The following is a 19,707-nucleotide window of genomic DNA, read 5'->3' on the forward strand; positions in this document are numbered from 1 at the left end:
GGTTCTAATACTTCACTAACACTCTGCTGACTGACTCTACACTACTCAAGACTACCACTGCTGAACTACCATATGTGACCAGACCTCTGTAGGATGATGGGTAAAAAGAGAGATTATTGAAGAGTGAGGGATTCTAGATCCAGGGGAATGTGTGCAAGGGAATTTTTTGTGACACTGTGGTACATCTTGACTGCAACACCTGTCACAAGTATTTGTACATAGGATACTTAGTCTCTCTTCCTCTCTTCCATGTGTAATCTATTGATTCCAGAGCTCTCCATCCAACAGAATTTAGCTGCAGGGGATCTCAGTTGCACAGCATATGTACACCTGTACTACACAGCCACACAAACAATGAGGAAATTATGCTGCAGTGACAATCTTTGTACACCTTATCTGCCTGCATATATTGCACTGCCTGATGTCATGTTTTGCTACGTAACCAAGCCACCTTCCATAGCCTTCAGAATGTGTTGCTATGTAGCCAAGCCACCTTCCATAGCCTTCAGAATGTGTTGCTATGTAACCAAGCCACCTTCCATGCACTCTGCACCTAACTAGAATATTCCTTCTTTCCAGGATTTGGGGGTCAAAGCCTCTCTCTGATCCTCCTTCCTTCCTCCTTCCCTGTCCTTGTGTCCCCATTGTGTATTCTTCTGTCCAATCTGCTGTGGTGACCAAAGGGTGTATGTACGTAAATGTTGTGACTGTTGTGTAAGACTGGCTCCTCCTTGTATAATGGGTTTCACATGTATGTAACTGTACTATCACAATACCTTTGCATATGTGCTTTTGGCATTGCAACAGGCACAGCACACCCTTGCTCTCTATTTTATAGACCTTGTTCTGCTGCTCAACTTGTGGTTGGGGCAGATCTTTCTGTAACACCCTTCCCTTTAAATTTATCTTGTTTACTTCTTTTCTACTCTATACTTTAGGGATACCCTTTAATTCATATACTTGTCTCATGCAATTTATACTAAGGCCCTGTTTGGCAGCATTAATGTTATGTGATGTGGTGCACTTACCTAATGTGATGCACATCACTCTTGAATTTCATATCTTTCAACATAACACAAGTGTTTGGCTGCCTCTTGTGTCATACAGCTTTCCTACATAACAAGCTCCATGGCCGGTAAATACCGGCCATCAAGCAAACATGCCGGCAAGCCCAATGGAGTGTTTAACTCCTCTGACTCTCGATGATGGCCGGTACACGGTCATCAAAGGGAATACAGAGTCCCTTTTGGGGAACACATAGTCCCATCAATAACCATTGGTCATCAAAGGGAATACATGGTCCCTTGACCAATGGTCATTGAGGAGAATATGTACACAGTCCCTTCAATGACCAATGGTCATCAAGGAGAATACATAGTCTCTTCAATGACCAATGGTCATCAAGGAGAATACATAGTCTCTTCAATGACCAATGGTCATTGGGGAGAATACAAAGTCCCTTTGATGACCATCCCATTGATTGGAGTGTGTACTCCGCTTGGTGACCGGTACAAAGTCTGTACCGGCCATTGAGGGGAGTAACAGAGGTATTTAGAGTTGGGGGTGTGTTGTGTAAGGGTGCCGATATCACCCCAAACACACCCTCAGGGGTACTATATTTGAAATGGCGGGGATGATGAGGAGTGATGAGGAAAGTTGTGATGACCCTCATAACTTCTCAAATCTGCCAAACATGCAAGTGATACAATATGGGCCTTGGTGAGGCCCGGTTATAGAAAAGCAGTGGTTATTACATAACATCACTGCTGCCAAACGGGGCCTAATTCATTATGTAATTGTCTCATGCGGTTTGTAAATATTGAGCTTGCGCTTGCGCTGCTCTATGCTAATAATATAGTTACTTGTGCTCTTGCACTGTTTGCTCCCTGAGATGTACCCTCTCAGTGGTGCCGTCAAGATTTGCCAATACAGCAGGCAATGAAGCTTCCTTATAGTGGGGCAGGGATGGCCTTACATAGCTGACCCCCCCCCCCCCCCCCCTACCTTCTTGCAGACAGGCTACATCTAACTTGACACAAGTCCCCCCTGGTGGGAGGCTCACTGTGGCTGGCCGCAAAGCGGCCCCTCCCACAGGGAGGGACTTGTGCACAAAGTCAAAATTTTGGCTGAGAAATAAATCACCAATGGCTGGAGGAAAAATACTTAGCATCTCCCAGCCTCCCCCTCAGCTCCTGTGGACCTGCCCCAGAGCCAAATTACACTTCTCAATATCAGCTTTCAAATGGCGCTGGTCTCATCTCCCCAATCTTTATCATTTTTGCTGTACTAATGTTTTAAAAATAAAAAAACACAAAGAAATGTAAACCAAGGAATTACAACCTTCATGCCTTGTGGATATTGGATTCACAAGCCTGCAGATATCTGCAGATCCTACACCTGTAGCCACCCAATTGTTGCAGATAGGATATTCAATTGTGCATATTATCAGAAAATCCAAAATTGGATCTTCAGTGCAATGGAATATCCTCCAGGATTCCTTTGACCTCCAAAACGGATTCCTTCAATTGGTTTTGGAGTTTATGCCTCAAAAACTTGGGGGAGGGTGCCCATCAGTACTGCCAAGAAAACTGTCTATTCAGTTTTTCTTGTACATATTTTGGTGAATTTCAAATTGTGTTTTTGTGTTTTTATGATTGAAAATCCTTCCTTTGTCTGCCAGCCTGCAGACATTATTCATAAGCCTCTCCTGCAGAGAGCCCTCCGGGCGGGGTCCCCCGGACCCTCCGTTCGAGAGGCTTAGTTAAGCTAGGGCTACAGAGTTGTTCAATTGATATGCTCTTAAACACATCAATCTCCAATTATGGTGTTCAAAGTTGACTTATGCATGCATAAATCATCACTTTTTCTAAAAGATGAAATGAAAAGTACCAAACAGATCATATTTTTTCCGTAGCTACACACAGATGCACAGAGAAAGAAACATGGATGACAATCCACAAAGACGCCCCTTCTGCAGCCCCTTGTTCTTTTTTTTGTTCAACAAAAAAAAAAGAGGCAGAAGAAAGAGTAGAAAAAGAACAACTGAAATGAGTTTGAGTCGAGGCGAGCCAGAGAACAATGAGAGCTAACAATTATATAAGAAATGATAAATTAAGAAGAAGAAGAATTGATAATGCACGAGGTGGGGGAGGTGAATCAACTGGAGTCCATAAGACCACATAAACGCAGAAAAATATAGAAGAGTCAGAAAAAAAAAAGAAGAATGATGTATTGGGGGACACAAGTGGGGATCAGGCAGAAGGAAGCAAAGTTACAAAAGAAGACGCGATAGAAACGCAATAAGCAATTAAAGCAATACAAAAAAGGGGGAGGGGGACTGAGGCTATTTATAGACGGGTGGGTGGTCGGAGCCAGAGGGGTTGCCGGGGAGGTGTTCATCAGGAAGCGAAGGGAGATGATCAGGAGAGAGGACGGTGCGACTAAGCCTGGCGGCCTCCTGAGAGAGCGAGACCGAGGACAGGTCGATCGACGGCTCAGAGGCTCGGGTCACGTGTCCGGAGTGGTTCTGGTTGCTGCTCCCGCTCGTCGTCGTCGCCGTGCCGCTCCCCATCGGCCCCCCTGCGCCCGTCCCAACACTCGTCCCGCCGCTCATCACTTCTACTCCCCCGCCCGTCCCGCCCGTCCCACTCGTCAGATCATCATCCTCGTTCTCTTCTTCTCCTTCATCCACAAAAACTGTTCATTTTTCACATCCACATGACCATTAGTTTTTCATTTCTCTGATTGTTACCCCTCCTTTTTTTATCATTGAAAAAAAAAAGTTACTCAACTCTCTCGATAATGCTCCAGGATAGTTTCGACAACTTTGCACTGGACGGACATATCTTGCAAGGCGTTATTGCCGGATGAGAGGGCCGAATTGATCCCATTGTGATTGATCGAGTTACCCAAGGGATTGTTTTTGTTGATATGATTACTACTGTTATTTTGGAGCGACTCGACTCCGCCTAGTTGGTGATGCTGATGATGGTAAAAGTTAATCGGTGGGGGCGATAACAGTGTCGGTCCAAAGATCACCGCGAGGTTAGAGGACCCCATCGAATTCAGCGATTCGTTCCTTCGGATCCTGTAGATATTCAAATGATTTATGTGTCAAGAGGACTTGAAGTATGTAGAAGTTTTGATTTGCTTGACGGCCTGAATGATTAAAAAATCACTAAACTTGTCTAAATGGCCCATCAGGTATTTCAGGGTCGCATAGTTCGGATCAGGTAGCTCATTGACTCGTTCGTGCAACCTGATATGTCTCAGTCGGTTATTCTCGATTCCTAGATCGGATTAAGTAAACCAAGAACAACTATCAACAAAACTTGATGCTTTGTTATACTTCTATGGCAGGACGGCAGAAGGGAAGGGTTGACTCAAAACGGCCAGCTTCAATGAACGAGGCGTATAAATTCCATGTTAGCAACGGCTCCGGTAGTTCTCGAAACCACAGCTTCATTGCTCCCGCGATGTCATTAATCTCTGATTGATTCTCGTCCCCGACTTCTAGTTTGACATTGTCAATATCTGATCATGATGAATATTATCAAATCGAGAGGTTAGCGGAGGCGCTTGGGCTGGTTATGATGATCATGGAGGAATGTCCATACCTGTGTCGAACCTCTGTTTCAATCTACCAATCTTAGATGTTGTACCAGACAAACGATAAATGCCAACCATGTCGATACCGCCTGCTTTTTCGATAGCTTCGATGCATTTCTCGACCACTTTGGGCACAGTTTCGATCCCATCTCTCATCATCTGGGTAGCCAGATCGACGCCAAACGTCTTTTTGTTCTCTATTGTCAAGACGTTGGAACCAATACTGGTTCGCGGGGATTCTCCCGTGTGCTGACTGCTGACTTTCATAGATTGCTGTAGCTGTAGTTGTTGTTGCTGCTGCTGCTGTTGGTTGAAAGCGAGTGATCCGGATTGGCCTGAGGAGGAAATCGCAGGGTTTTGAGAGGGTGGGGGAGGATGAGTGACGACTGAGGATTGAGAATGAAGTCCGGTTTGAGAGCTTAGTTGGGCGTGATGAGTTTGATTAAAATGGGCAGCATAGTTGGCCATGTATTCTTTAAAGTCTGCCCGATTGTCGATAGATTGGACGATATCTTTTAGCCCATATGGCAACGGCATTGATGATCCACCCGCATTCTCTGTCTCTACGCTGATACTTGGAGTTGAGTCGTCTACCGAGCCTTTCCGCCGTTCGGCTGGTAATGCTGAAACTGACAATGCCTCATTGACGAGTAATGATTCGGATAAACTCGAATAGTTTGCTAGATAATATTGAATCGCCAAGTCGGTTTCGTCTGAATGTTCTTTGAGCGTCTGTTCAAGTCGGTGAAATCATGCAAGAGAGAGAGGGGGTAAAAAACGCAAGCGTCAGCTTGTGCTGGTCTGCCATCTGATAAGTTTGATTGTTTTGTATGTCAAACGTTAGCCCTTGGTAAGTTTGAAATGGAAGAGGCTGGTGGTGAGAGCTCTATCACTTAACTCTTAAGATCCTTGGTAGCTGCAAGTTGAAGTATTCCTGTCGAACCTGCTGAGTAGCCAGTACCTGAGCTCGGTAGGCATCAGACACCGTGCCCATCCGACTGCGCACATCATCCTCCAATCGGGCGAGGTGTCCGGCGGATCTTGTACCTTTGGCGGCCAGTTTTGAGATAGCCTTGCCGATTGCCTTGGCCTGTGATTTGGGTTGACTGGACGAAGAGGATGGATTGGATGAGATGCCGGCGCTGCTGGAACCACCGGGACCGGTGCCGGGCGCACCGGTAGGGTTTTCGGCCTGTCGGGACATCAGAACCCGTTCGAGTTCTTCGACGGTCACGTCAAACTTGGCTTTAGCCTTCTCCGTCAGTCCTTCGCTCTCTGCCAGATTTTTCTCGAGCCGCCAGCCGACATCCTTGTTCGCCTTCCTGACCCGCTCGACCTCCTTGCCCAAGTTGGCCAGTTCGTCGGCGATCAGGTTCAGTCTGGCGCCGTATTCGGTGCGTTCGATTGCGATTCGTTCGTGGGTGGCCAGGAAGTTGCAGTACTGTCGGGCAAAGCTGCCCGCCTTGACTTCGCCGCCGAGATGGGTATAAGCGTCGAGTCTCTCCTTGGCCAGTTTGGCGAGCTTGATGCCGTACTCCTCCTCGAGCTGGGATTTCTTCTTGAGGAAGAGGCCGACCTCCCTGCTGGTTCCGACAGCCTGCTTGAGTCTGTCGATCACGAGCGGGAAGCCGCATTCGAGCCCACACAGCGTTCTGAGCACGCCCTCGTCGAAGTCGATCGTCTGTGCGTTCGGGGGCAGCCGTGAGGATTTCTGCTGGGGCGGGGGCGGGCTGGGGTTGAGGCTGGCGGTTGAGGGGTTGAGATGGCTGCGATAGGGGGAGCGCAGTGGATGGTGGTCTGGGGGCTGGTGCGGCTGGAAGGAGGACATGGTGCTGGTTCTGGTGCTGCTCGGATGGGAGGGAGACGAGATGTTGGTGGGGTCGAGGCTGGCTCGGCGAGATTACATCATCACCACACACTGCTTACCTAATCAGACACTGCCCAGTTGGAATAATACTTGTTCTCATCAAAATTGTTGGGGCATCTGATATCACCATACCATGCAAGGCTTAGCTGAAGCTAGATCAGCAGCCCAATGTTAGTATGCTCCAAATAATACTCACACTGTCTTTGAAGGAACTCTAGAGTAGAGATGGCATTCAGCACCCATCAGCGGGTACTTGTCACTCTTTAGCAGGTAGGTTTCTGTCCCTGCCCAGCCATGCAGGTGCCTGCCTGCGGGTGCAAGTGTTTGATTTTACAGTATAGATTCAAGCGGGTACCTGCTGAAGGGCAACAACTACAAGAGCAGGTACCAATTGCCATCTCTAATCTATGGCGCACTGAGAATTCTGGCATCCAATTGATCTGTTTTTGAGGGCCACAATGCACTTTTGAGGATGCAGTTTTTGGTATGCAGGGTCTGATCATGGACAAGAAAGATTAGGCAATGACTATCATTGACCCAACAAGTAGAAAAAAAGATAAAAAGAATGAATGAAATGTTCAGCAACTTTCCAACTTCTTTGATATGTTTTTGAAAAAAGATGGGAATAAGGAGAGGAGATGTGTAGGGAGTTACAAAGGAATCAGGGTGAATATCAAGAAGAAAAAAATACAGATTTGTTTCCCCTTTGAGCTGTTGATCAAGAGATTATTGCCTCAAGAGTCCTGACTCCTTTGTGCAATTCTCAGTGTTTGAATTTCAGTCTCTTCTCTCTTACTTACACCAAAATTCAAATTTAGTTGATTTTGATTTTGATTTTTAATAAGATTGCAGCCTGATTATTGGATCTGGTCTTAGAATTTATGGTTGCCTCTTGTAGTCTAGAACCCTGAGGAATAGACTCTATGACTATGTCTTTATATCCAAATCCTTTTCTCCTTCTTACTTTATTCATTATATGTAGTTTATTCTTATTTCCTTATTCATTATCAAAACATGTATACATAAAATCTTTCTTATGTACAAGAAATATAAATCATTGGTTCTCCTCATAATCTGAGTTTGACCACATTGTGCCCCCTCCATTGTGATCATTGGAGTCCATTCAACAATCTCAACATCCCACTTCTCATTCCTTCTGGATCATAATTTTAACACTGATCTCTGGTCCAATGGTGGTCAGCCTCACCGCAGAATCTATGAGGCAGTTTCTGAGGCAGTTGTGGTGTTCATTGTTGAAGGTGCATCCCAGGTGGACCTGGGATGTCACATGATGTCACTTATCTTTACCCTGCAGCAAGGGTTTTGGCCACTGTACCTGCCCAATTCCCTCTACTGAACTGAGCCACTGAATCACTAGGGTGTTCAAATTTCACTTGCATAAATTAACACCATAAATTAATAAAAGTCTAAGCTGAAAAAGTGTGGACCACCCAATCACTCAAATTTGAGCAATAATTCTAAAATGGTAGTTGGTACATAAAAAGTCATCACTTAAAATTCTACAATTTTGTGCATTGAAAGCTTTATGGTCTCAAATTTGAGCACCTTAATTCAAAACCAAGAGGGGGGGCACCACCATGAGATAATTGGTTTGACATGACAATTGATTTTTGGGTTCCATTTATTGCCAAACCTGATTCCACAGGAACCAGAGGTCAGCTTTGTAAGGAATTGAGGAGAGTCCTTCATTGGTTGTCAAGGATAGTGGCACGATCACAGAGACCCAATCTGTTCATGTTTTATGTTTCTTTGCATAAAAGGGGAAACAGGTTAGCCAGGATATGTAGAAGGCAGATCTCTACCAGCTAGGACATCAAACAGGAGTGCAGGCTAATTACTCTTGGGGAATCACAAGATTGATTTCCTTGTGAACCCCCGCAAGGCGCGGGGGCTTCACAAATTTTCCAGCCACACCCTGTTTTTTTTTTTTAATTCCATTCAGAGTGCTCATGCACATTTCAGTCAATTTCAATTGTCAGATCTTGCTTCAACATGAAGAGGAGCTCCTCAGCAGAATTAAGCAAAACAATTTTGGAAGTTGAGGATTTCCTGGCAATCTGCAGCCCCCTGCAGAGCCAGATCTGCAGCCAGAAAACCTTAATTTTGGCGGGGAAATGCTGTGCCAAAGGCTGCAGAACCATACAGAGATTGTAATTTGGCACCTGTTGGGGGGTACCTGCCACACTTCAGAACAAGCGCTGAACACTTTTAGCCACCAGCCAAGTAGGTGAAGGATCCAGGACTTAAAGTTGAGGATTACTGCACCCTCTGCCTGCATTGCGGGTGCCTGGTGGTGTGGATAGCATGGTTTGAAGTGTGGCAGGTACCCCCCAACAGGTACCAAATGACAATCTCTAGAACCAGATCTGCAGCCCCTGGGACAACATTTCCCCGCAAAAATTAAGGTTTTCTGGCTGCAGATCTGGTTCTGCAGGGTCTGTAGATCTTGATGGGAAGTCTTCAAGTCCCCCATTGGAGGACTTCCCAGTGACTTTGAATAAATCTGGAATTCCAGATTTTGCAGGGGAATCTGGAATCTGGAACTCTGGATCACTTTGGGGATCTTTGGAGACCTAGGTTTACCTGCGAAGTCTGAAATCTGACGGCTCAGATCTGACTTTCCAGATCTTTGGGAGGTCCTCCTGTTTAACTCGACGAGTGGTCTCTGGTAGGAGGCTTGCGGGGTGGCCCAGGCACATTTCCTGAGGAGAACGCTCCCCCGCATTCTTTGTTTGAGTGGCTTTGTTAAGCCAGGCTGAGGCAGGTAGTACATGAACTCTTGGGGATTTAGTTGATGGGTTGCAGTTTGGATATTTGGCTGCTGGGATTTGCCGAAATAGATCTACTGCAACTCTGTTTGCCTTAGATATCATTTGGCATGGACTATCCCAGTAAAGTTTGGCTGGGTGAGGAAAATCCAAGCTTGAAAAATCCGCTCCCGGCCCCCTTCCGCCATCCATTCTGACAACTGCTGTGATTGACTGGTTTCGTGTAGATCACCACTTGGATGAAGACAGGGTGGATTGAATGCTATCGACCAGGTATTTCCCTATTCATTTCTTGAGCGCAGAAACCATCATCAACAGTACAGCCGCACACAGCATTTTTCGATCAGCGACGCTCTGCAGTCATCGCGAGGAACGCAAGATATATCTAGACACTTTGGAGGCTGGACCAGTGGCTGGGAAGAGCGTTTGCAGAACAAGATGGTCACTCTTCTTCAAGGGAAAATGAAATATGATGAAGCCGTTCTGGCCCAGATGGGGTAAGACATCTTCGTAGCGATGCTTGCGTGATAAGTTACTCTGGTCGAGTTCAAGTTGAACTTTCCTTCTGTTCCGGTTTTATCATTTACAGTTATCAGCAGGAACTGAAGAGGGATTGGAATCTTCTTCAAAATTTCGGCGTCTCGTTCTCCATCATCGTCAGTAACCTGAAATTTAAATTCGATGACATTTCTTGCTGAGTCTGATTGCTTGCACTGATCAATAGAGTGTGGTAACTGGAATCACAACGTAAGCATCCAATCTCCCCATCTTCCGCTGCTTATCGGATTGCGTACTCGAACTTGAAGAAATTCGTATCCATATCCTGAACTCCCCTTCGTAGCCTATTCTCGACAGGTCTCAATGTAGGGGGACCAGCAGTGATGACGTGGGGTTGGATTGGCGTCTCAATTATGAGTATGTATGTCCAAAGATATAATTTCCATCGGTGCTTTACTGAAAGCTAAGGAAATTCACTTGTGGCATTTGTAGCCACCTTGGTAGGATTAAGCATGTCAGAAATCGTCTCGGCCATTCCGACCAGCGGGGGTGAGGGCTCACATTCTGACGGGTGGATAGTGGCACTCATCTACTGAATCATTCCCCCTTACGCAGGTCCTTACTTCTGGTCAGCCGTTCTCGCAAAACCTACCCAATCTGCACTTGCAGCGTGGATCACTGGCTGGTTCAATTTAGTTGGACAAGTAGCGGTCACAGCTGGAATCAACTACGGATGCGCGAATCTAATCTCGTCCACTGCTGAAGCCATTCATCCGGATCGATATACACCCACCTCGGGAAAACTCATCGGGATTCATGCAGGCCTTCTCATTTCTCATGGACTTATCAATACGTTTGGTGTTGGGCTTTTGAGACTATTCAATCATTCTTCCATCGTTTTACACTCTCTAGGTGTAGGCGCGCTGGCTATTATCTTATCAGCAAAGGCTAGGGTTCATCAAACCCCTGAATTCGTCTTTTTCAAGTTCTATGACGGTACTGGTGGCTGGAGCGAGCGCGCTTCGCCCGCCTACGTAGCTGCATGTGGGATTTTGTGTGCGTATTGCTCTTCTTCATGAAAATCCAAGCATATATGTAAACCGGTTTGGCAGGAGGTTCTTCTTCTATTGAAAAGAGGAAGGAGTATTAACATGAATTGAATTATCTCCCAAAGTTGCGCAGTAAGGATAATTTTAATCTAGGAAGACTTTTTTTCAAGTGAAGTGCAAAGTTGACCATGTCATTCAATTTCCATGAACTGGAAACAGATATACAATCACCGGGTTTGATGCAAGTGCTCACATGTCCGAGGAGACGAAAAATGCAGCGTGGTCGGCGCCGCTAGGAGTATTAACATCGATCATAGTTTCGGCTATTTTTGGCTTTGGAGTGATTTTAGCACTCCTGTTTTCGATACAAGATTTCGAGGAAACTCTCAGTGCCCCACAACCGGTCTTCAAAATCCTCGCAGATGTCTTTGGGCCCGTTGGTGCACAGGTTGCCATGGGTTTGATTATCATATGCGTTTGGCACTGTGGATTGTTTTCGGTGACGAGTAATAGTAGGATGATGTATGCTTTCGCCAGAGATGGCGGTCTTCCGCGGAAAATATTCGGCGTGGTTGATCGCAAATTTGATTGTCCTATTAACACCGGTGCGCCCTCCTTGTTTTAAATCTTCCGATCAACCGGCATAGTACAACTTATAGATAGACGAATCCAAATCCTTTCAGTTTGGCTTGCAGTTGTTTTGGCTTTTCTGCTAGCTCTACCAAGCCTCGGCTCATCTGTTGCATTCACCGCCGCTACGAGTTAGTCCAATCCAGGCAAAATCATCCTGTGATTTTTGGATAGGTTGGCTGAATATATCTTATCCTTCCGGATAGGCATCGCAACCATTGGATTGTGCGTGTATACAGGACTGATCAAAACCCCCAAGAGCTCCGAGTTAATCTCATGAACTTGTTGTCTGTTTTTTCCGGTGATATGATGACAAACAGATACATATCGTATGGTATGTATGCCCGTCTCTTGCTTGAAGCTTTGTTTGAATATTCACAGATACCAACTTATAGTCATCTTTCCTTCGCTTCATTTTTGTCAATGCTTCGAATCATAGGGTTACCAATTCTTTTGTCAGTGATCTGGGATGCACGATTCAAAAAAGGGCCGTTCCGTTTACACATGTGGTCGATGTTTGTCCCTCCAAATTTCCTTAGTATCCTTTTCCACTCCACCGCCGCGTGGCGAGATGAACAAAAACTAAAATACCCACTCTGCCGTCATTTATGTCTGGGAGAGCCTCCAGGCCAATTAGAATCATATCATGCTTGTGGATCATCGTCATAACTGTGTTTTTTTGTCTTCCGACCGCCACTCCAATTACACCAGAAACTTTGAATTATACACCCGTAGTTGAGTGTTTTTTTTGTGCATTTTCTTTCGTGATTGATGATGACCCACCTCACCCAAGGGTTTGCTTGTAACCTGTCGTGTTGATTCGATTGTCTCTTCTCTTTTTGCCAATCAGGTTTTAGGAGTGCTAATCACCTGGATCATCTTGTCTTGGGTATTTTGGGCCCGGCAATCTTTCAGTGGACCATTGGTCCATGATGATCAAAAGAACACAGGTTTTGTCCCTAATATCAACAAAATGCTTTCACATATATTTACATCTGCTTGATACTTGGCAGTTCTAGGAATTTGTAAAGCAGTTCTTCACAATGGGTTCAATTATTGTAAACAAAGATGCACAAATGGATTGCATCATGACACTGCCTGGACTGGTTCAAGCCTCTTGAAATTGCTCCAAAAAGACCTGTCATATCAATCTCAGGCAGACATGAATATTTCAACCGCAATTCCCTTGCTTCATTTATATAATAATAGCCTGGGAGTGAATGACTTCCTACCGGCATTTAGAGAGCTCTAGATGCCCATTTAACTCATAAATTAAGACACCTACCAAAACAACAAACAGCAATGAAAGCAATGAACCCCATAAATTGAGATCTGGGAGGGTCCCAGACTCCAGGGAAAGTCATCTAGTGCAGGTTTGTAGATCCAGCTAGCTGCAATTAATGTAAGAACTTATCCCTATCAGACCCAACTGGGCTGCTCTGGAGTTTTGTCTGCCCAGCCACACTCAGTAAACTCTCGCAGCAGCAAATGCATCTCTGAAATTTTTGAGCAAAATCAATAAGCTGTGAGAGTGAAGCAATGGAGGGGTTTCGTGAGCCTCAATGTAGGCCTATTTCATACCAGTTCACCGGATTGCACAATGCCGAAATCAATTAAGAATGGCAGCATGTACATAGCTGTATACTTGTGAAATTACTAATGATCCCCTTCGGTAGTCGATGCCTTTTTCTCTTGTGTTTCAGCAAGCACTCTGAGATTGAACCGTTTACCGTCTTTGTCGTAATCTTCAACGACACTGACACCGGCGACGTATCTGTAAACACTAACGAGAATGACCACTCTGGAAGAAGAAGAAGCAAAGTAGAGAGTGTGTATAAGGGGGTTCAGTTTTGAACCAGGACTGGTCAAAGATTTTACCGACTTACTGTGCATCATCTATGCTGACTCGGTGTAGAAGGTCGCTCGCCTGATGGCCAACTGAGCATTCATCAGTTGTTACGATGTATTCGTCTGCGTTGAAGCACTGGACAGCATTGCCGGTAATGCGGATCACTTCCGAACGATTCAGCGGCTTGTCATGACATCTGATGATGGGCTCGATCCTGAACTGTAAGGGACAAGAAAATCAATCTTCTCGGAAGAGGCTGATAAATCACGCGGTGACATTTACTTTCAACCCCACCCGGGGACAAACTGTCGAGTCGGCTTGTTGAGCTGGACCCTCGGCTTCACTCTCATTTTGTTTCAGGTCCGAGGACGCTTTGACTCCGAAACGAGGCCGTAGGAGGTTGGTGACCATCTTCTCAAACTCGGACGGACTGTTAGCGGAACAAGTCATCGAAACCGGTGTGATACGTTGAATAAACCTTTTTTGCAAGTAAATAAATCAATCGCCTGGTTCGTTGACAAGTAGACAAAATAAACACTCGAGAGATTCATTGAGACCTACCTGAGTCCATATCCCGGCTTTCCCTGTTGTATTTGCTGAACGATATGGTAGGTGAATTCGACTGGATCGTAAGCCTTTGGGAAACTGATGAAACCCACTTCAACAGGAACGGCGATAAAGAAGCGAGAAATATAGACCTCAGAATGCGTCTCGTGATATCTTGATCAAGTGGAAGGCTGGACTTACAGCATTCGCAGTCCATCTTCTTGCTCTCGAAGCGTTTAGAAGCCTGTTTCTTGGGTCCTTGTTCCTCTCTCCTCCCACCGCCTTTTAACTCTTCTAGCTCCTTCTGGATCTGACTCTCAATATCTTCTAATTTATCATCGTCATCGTCATCTTCGTCTTCCCCTTCACATTCCTTCGATCCCTCTTGTTCTGGATCGTCTTCGCCTGTTAGAGTCGGCTTGATCTCCTCTGCAACCTTTTTTTGTTTGGTAATGCGGTGATAGATGGAAAGAAAGAATAAGCGCCGGATGGTCACATGTGTGCTTGTGGTCTTTTTTGAGGAAGCGGATGGGCTGAGGCGTACACATCTAACCTACACGTTCGAGTAGATCCTTAAATTCATATACAGCAGCAGCTTCCTTGTTTCTAGGACAGGTGAAGAAGATTCCAGGGCCAGTGATAAGCGAAGTCGAGAAAGCGCGTTGCTAGACAATTCCAGAGAAACGGTTTCCAGAAGCAAAAATAATTAGATCGATTAATGACGTGACAGCTGAAACGGGATGGTAGCTTGCAAAACATCAGGATGAAAGTGATGCTCACCTTGAGGTATTTGGCCCGGCTACTGTTTGTTACCCTTTTCTTGGGCTGAGACATCGTGGATAGGTATGTATTTCTTCCGGTGGTCCTGTTGGTGGGCCGGCGATCGGAAATATGGGTGCTTGCAATGCAAGTGGCTCGGCCGAAGTTCGAAGTGCACCAAGGCCCCCCGGGCGCGACACCGGGCGCTTGGGTGGCTCGGCCCGCGCTCCCACCGCCGCCCTGTTTCCCAAACCGCGATTTTCGCGCGATCCGGTCCTCCGTGCCGGCCGCAACAGGGATGAATCAGGCCAGCTTCTTGGTGATCATGGGCCACCTTGACAGGCTTGTAGAGGATGGGGAGCGTGTTAATTCCAATCATGAAGAGTACCACATACCAGCTGCTCTTTCAATGCAAGATTCCAGGGATTGGAAGACTATTGGCCTTCCACTCTTCGTTGTTCAAAGAACTTGACTGACGCCCATCACACATCTTTCTGTTGGCTTGGTGTGAATCTCGAGGCGAGTCATCTCTAGCTAGAATCAAGAACACAAGAAAGGAAGGCTATCCACCTATGTAGATTAATATTGAATTGAATGAGTGTAACGACGAAACAAGAAAACAAACAAGAGTGAGGGGGCAACAAAGAGAGCAAGCAAAGAAGCAAAGAAAAGTGGATATATGTTGGTGATGGTAGATCGATTGTGAGAGATAAAATGAAAGAATGATCGGTCGATAGATTGGTGACAACAACAGTAAAGACAGAGAGGAAAAACAAGACAGAAAGAAAGACATTCAAAACTCCCTCATCCTCCCTATTTGATTATTATTCTTACCGGAAGATTATGTCTATGTGTGAGCAAATAACAATATTCAAGACTTATTTTTTCTCGTTTGTTTGTATTGTTTTTTTTAAGCAAGAAATGTTTTTGATGGTAGGTTTGATCGATGAAATGAGAGTTGTTGTAAAACCTAGTTCTTGTATTTTAATGGAGACTAAAAACCCAAAAAGCAGAAGAAAAGTCAACATAATCATCCTTTCAATAAAAGAAAGACGATAGAAGGAGGGACAAGACTGACGTTGATTTGTGCCAGAAAACGCTAGTCAAAAAAAAAAAAGAGAATGTGTGGTTAAGAATGAATGAGGCATGGAAGAAGAACGATTTGGAAAGAAACAGATTATTAAAAGCGATCTAGTCGAGAAGGCGAATCGAGTACAGAGAGCGGGACTGAAGAATCAACTGAGAGGATAAGAAGGGGGAAATGACTAAGCGGCGGAAGGAGCAGAGATCCAACGGAACTGAACGCCAGCGCGGATTAAGTGATCGAGGGCATCAGAGGGGGAGCGTTTCCATTTACGGAAGAGGAGATGATTAGGAGAGTCGGCGACGATCTGGACGGTTTTGAGGCCGAAGAGGGCGGCCTGGGAGTGGGCGAGCCAGAGTTCTTGGGCCGAGAAGCCGGAGAGATGGGGCTCGTCGGCGGCCATTCCGCCGTCGAAGATCTCGATGGTTTGGAGAGTGAATGGGAGCACGGAGAGTAGGCCTGATGAGCACAATGGTCCATCGGGAAGACTCAGAAAGGCCAGTCGGGTACAGAATGCGACGGGTTCCTCGAGTACGCCTTCGCCTGGCTGGCCGGCGAAACTGACCTTCCGTGCCAGCCGTCCAGTCAGCGGCGCATTCCAGTCTTCCTCCAAGGCCAGCCACTCCAGGCTGCCCCCGATACGCTCAAAGGTCCGGCTTAACAAGGCCCGCCCGCTCAGCATCCGCCGGCCTGAACCGGTCGAGCTGGTCGAGCTCACCGAGGACGACAGGCTCGGTTGGTCCATGTCTGCCTGCAGACACACCTTGAGACTCCGCAGCCCGCGTGGAGGACCTGTGGCAGAGACGACGAGCCAGTGCAGTCGCTCCGGGGTCAGGGGGATCCCGTTGCCGAGTAGCAAGTGCTCGAGCGAGAGGTGAGTTTGGTGGACCGGTTTATGAGACGACGAGCCCGACTGGGAGAGCGGGCAGGTGAGGGTCGAGCGGGCAGAGTCTGTGTTGGAGGAGTGCGAGATGATACGGTGGGGCTGAGCCTGTCCCGGTCGGGTGGAGAGGGTCGAATGGGGCCCAGTGATCGAAACCGTACGCAGGCCAGCTCCCTTGCCGCGGATCGTGCTCGAGCGAAGCCCGTCGATGAGCGTCACGAGATCATGAAACTGGCCACCACCTTCGACATACAGCTCCTCCAGCGAGCCAAGCAGGCCCGATGATAGCACGCTCAACGATTTCAGCCCGCGCGTCCCCAGCCGCTCCTCGCCGACCAGACAGCAGATCTTCATCGAGCGGGCCAGGGACAGAAATAGGGAGGGCAGACTGCCCGAGAGGACGATCTCGTCAAGGTATTCATCTGACTCTGATGAGCCCTCCTCAGCTTGGTTCCGGGTGCGTCTTGGTTGGCGATTGTTGGCAGCGGGCGTAACAGAATTCAACTTAGTATTCCGACTAGTCGTTACTTTCTTGTCCAGTGGCAAGGGTGGGATCAGGACGGAGTGGAACCTCTCACACTTTTGTGCCGATCGAGAGCTGTTCAGGGCCTGTCTAGCGAGGGGTAACGACTGACGACTACTAGGAGGGGTGTGGTTTTGGACGGGCTGGTTCTGGATTTTGCGGACTGCCGGATGGGATGATCTGCTGGGTTGCTTGGGCGTCAGAGGAGAGGGTCTGGGGATAGCCCTCTCATGCCTGGCAGCCGTCGAGCCGCGAGGGGAGTCGAGCTGGGGAGCGGTGTTCATGCGGGATGGGGGCAGCAGGACGACGATGCAGGTCTGGACGTGAGTGGCCAGGTGACTGTCGGCCTCAAAACGCTGGGCGATCCGGTCGACCATGCCGGGGGTGCCCAGGAGGAGGGTGGACCAGGCTGCCTTGCGGGCGATCGGGCTGAGGGTTTTACAGAGGCCGATCAATGCGTGTCGGTTTTTCTGGGCCTCGAGGGCGAGCCTGAGGTGGCTGGAGAGCAGTTTGGTGGGTCGGATGGAGTTGGTTGCTTGGAGGGGTGATTCTTGGGTTGATGATGAGGCTGGGTGATCGGGAATGAGGGCCTGGATGGTGGCGAGTTGGGTGTAGAGAAAGATCTGGTACCAGATGTGGGAGGGGAGACCAAGGATGGGTTGGGGTGCAGATGTCGGGCGAATGGGGGGTGGTGATGGGGCGAGTTGGCTGGCGAGATGTTCGATGTCTTCGTTTGAGCTAATGGTGACCAGTTTGGGTTTCTTGAACTGGGGCGGGGTATCTGAGGATCCGAGTGCGATGTGGGTTGCCCGACAGATGGTACCTTGGTGGTTGTGAGCACGGATGGACGAGTTCCAGGATGAGAAGGAGTCTGATTGGATGGAAGAGAGCTGATCGTCGTCTCGTTTGCGTTTTGATTTGAGGCTGAGTTGGTTGTAGAGGTCCCGCTTGAGCTGTACGTTGAGCTGGTCAGAGGACGATGAGGATGGCAGTGCTGGCTGGCTGGCTGGGAGTATCTGTGTGAGTGGGTTGCTGGCGGAGATGGCGTTGAGCAAGTCTCTCATGGAGATCGGATTGCTGGTGCTGGTGACGAATGGCCTGATATCATCGAGGTCGGGGACCAGGAAGGAGGTGGCGACTTGCTGCTGCTGCCCATGGGTGTCTGCTGGTGGGAGTGGGGGGATGGGTCGTGATGCGGAGTTGTTGGTGTGCCTGGCGAGTTCGTTCTTGGGTTGTTTCTTGCGCCAGAATGCCAGTCGTTCGAGTATCCGGGTCATCGTTCGTTCTTTGCCTGCGTTTGGTGTTGGTATGATTTGGAAGTAGGTGTTCCGAGTTTGAGATGGTTGCCGGCCACTTCCCGGTTGGAAGTTCCCAGGAAGTAGATGTTGGGATATTCTTCAAGGGGGGCAACGGGGGGCAACGGGGTCTGATGCTTACGTCAGAAATCAATGTGCATGTATGCGCGATGTCTCCGCTGGGAGGTTTGCTGTGCAGCTGACTGATGTCGACTTCAAGACAACCTCAACACAATTTATCGTGGCTATGTAGATATCCACATCCGAGCTTGCTTGAGCGCTTCGCTGGTCCAACATCCATCCATCCATCCATCCATCTTCATGCATTGCTCCGAAGCGGGTTGATCTAGGCGTCGTGGCGAGCATGCATCCACTCGGAAAACCTTCAGCCGATTCGACTGTGATCTCCATGCGGCTACATATCCGTCGGGCTGCATTCAACTTTAATGGGGAGCGACTTACTACAAACTGTACAACCTCATCATCTCCAGCACATCTCGCTGCTTGGTTTGCGTGTCTTCGAAAACAGTTCAGGCTATGTTGGAGGGCCCCTCACATCTCACTGCGCCAATACGGCAGTTAACATCCGCAAGTTTAACATCAGTTTACTGATGCGGATGATGAAGTTTTCATGAAGCTCTTACGCATCAAAATCCAGTCAGTTCTGATCGAGTTGGAAATTTGATGAAAATCATATCATCGGCATCAGTAAACTGATGTCAAATCTACCGATGTGGACAGCGCTAATGCATCCGGGTGAGAGCAAGTGAACAAAACTAACTTGTGAATGTCCTCAGGGCCATATCAATCCACCCAAAACTTGGTGCTGACCACAAATCCTGTCGATTAAGCCTGCGGACTTCTCAGTTCGACTCGAAGTTGGTCATTCTAACACTCCCTCAGCGCTGTTTTGACACAGAGGAAATTGCTTGAAGGAAAGTGGGGAGAGATCAGCTTGGCAAAACCTTTCTGTATGACAGCCGGTGGCTGCCGCTGGCCTACATACAAATCAAAGGTCTATTTATTTACGCACCAATGTCCCTTACAATCACACTCATAGAACTCGCTTGCTTGTTCATCATACACTCACATTGTGCATCCCGCGATCTCCGTGCTATTCATCAGACAGTGGGGTCATTCATTTGGCCTGGATAGATGCCTTGTTGCGATGCCCTCTAAGTTTGCCAATCAATGTGATCCCTCGATGTTTTTCTTCTTTCCTGTGGTCATGAATCCTTCAGTCGTTGTCTCTTCTCAATCCAACACGTCCTGCTTGTAGTGAACTTGAGTCAATTGAGTAACAGCCCATGCCAAAGATTCATGAATC

At 47.5% G+C, this 19,707-nt stretch overlaps 4 protein-coding genes across 4 annotated transcripts; 1 reads left to right on the top strand and 3 right to left on the bottom strand.

Annotated features, from left to right (window-relative positions):
• Positions 1-3,343: 3,343 nt before the first annotated feature.
• Positions 3,344-6,436, bottom strand: PtA15_14A79 (uncharacterized protein; the record flags this gene model as incomplete). Its single annotated transcript, XM_053163250.1, has 6 exons — positions 3,344-3,696; positions 3,792-4,087; positions 4,184-4,289; positions 4,390-4,533; positions 4,617-5,340; positions 5,507-6,436. 6 exons carry the CDS (start codon positions 6,434-6,436, stop codon positions 3,344-3,346), a joined length of 2,553 nt encoding a protein of 850 aa, XP_053026753.1.
• Positions 6,437-9,702: 3,266 nt separating this feature from the next.
• On the top strand, positions 9,703-12,444 carry PtA15_14A80 (uncharacterized protein; the record flags this gene model as incomplete). Its single annotated transcript, XM_053163252.1, has 14 exons — positions 9,703-9,761; positions 9,854-9,920; positions 9,989-10,011; positions 10,106-10,179; positions 10,255-10,311; positions 10,378-10,818; positions 10,937-10,943; positions 11,031-11,416; positions 11,495-11,572; positions 11,648-11,666; positions 11,762-11,775; positions 11,881-11,956; positions 12,070-12,175; positions 12,292-12,444. 14 exons carry the CDS (start codon positions 9,703-9,705, stop codon positions 12,442-12,444), a joined length of 1,560 nt encoding a protein of 519 aa, XP_053026754.1.
• A 653-nt stretch (positions 12,445-13,097) lies between these two features.
• Positions 13,098-14,670, bottom strand: PtA15_14A81 (uncharacterized protein; the record flags this gene model as incomplete). Its single annotated transcript, XM_053163253.1, has 7 exons — positions 13,098-13,242; positions 13,328-13,509; positions 13,573-13,768; positions 13,852-13,948; positions 14,038-14,272; positions 14,394-14,501; positions 14,617-14,670. The coding sequence occupies 7 exons, from the start codon at positions 14,668-14,670 to the stop codon at positions 13,098-13,100; spliced, it is 1,017 nt and encodes a 338-aa protein (XP_053026755.1).
• A 1,190-nt stretch (positions 14,671-15,860) lies between these two features.
• PtA15_14A82 (uncharacterized protein) lies at positions 15,861-18,362 on the bottom strand (the record flags this gene model as incomplete). Its single annotated transcript, XM_053163254.1, has 2 exons — positions 15,861-18,050; positions 18,123-18,362. The coding sequence occupies 2 exons, from the start codon at positions 18,360-18,362 to the stop codon at positions 15,861-15,863; spliced, it is 2,430 nt and encodes an 809-aa protein (XP_053026756.1).
• Between the last annotated feature and the right edge of the window lie 1,345 nt (positions 18,363-19,707).

Source organism: Puccinia triticina, chromosome 14A (genome assembly GCF_026914185.1).
Source record: "Puccinia triticina chromosome 14A, complete sequence".
Taxonomy (NCBI): Eukaryota; Fungi; Basidiomycota; class Pucciniomycetes; order Pucciniales; family Pucciniaceae; genus Puccinia; species Puccinia triticina.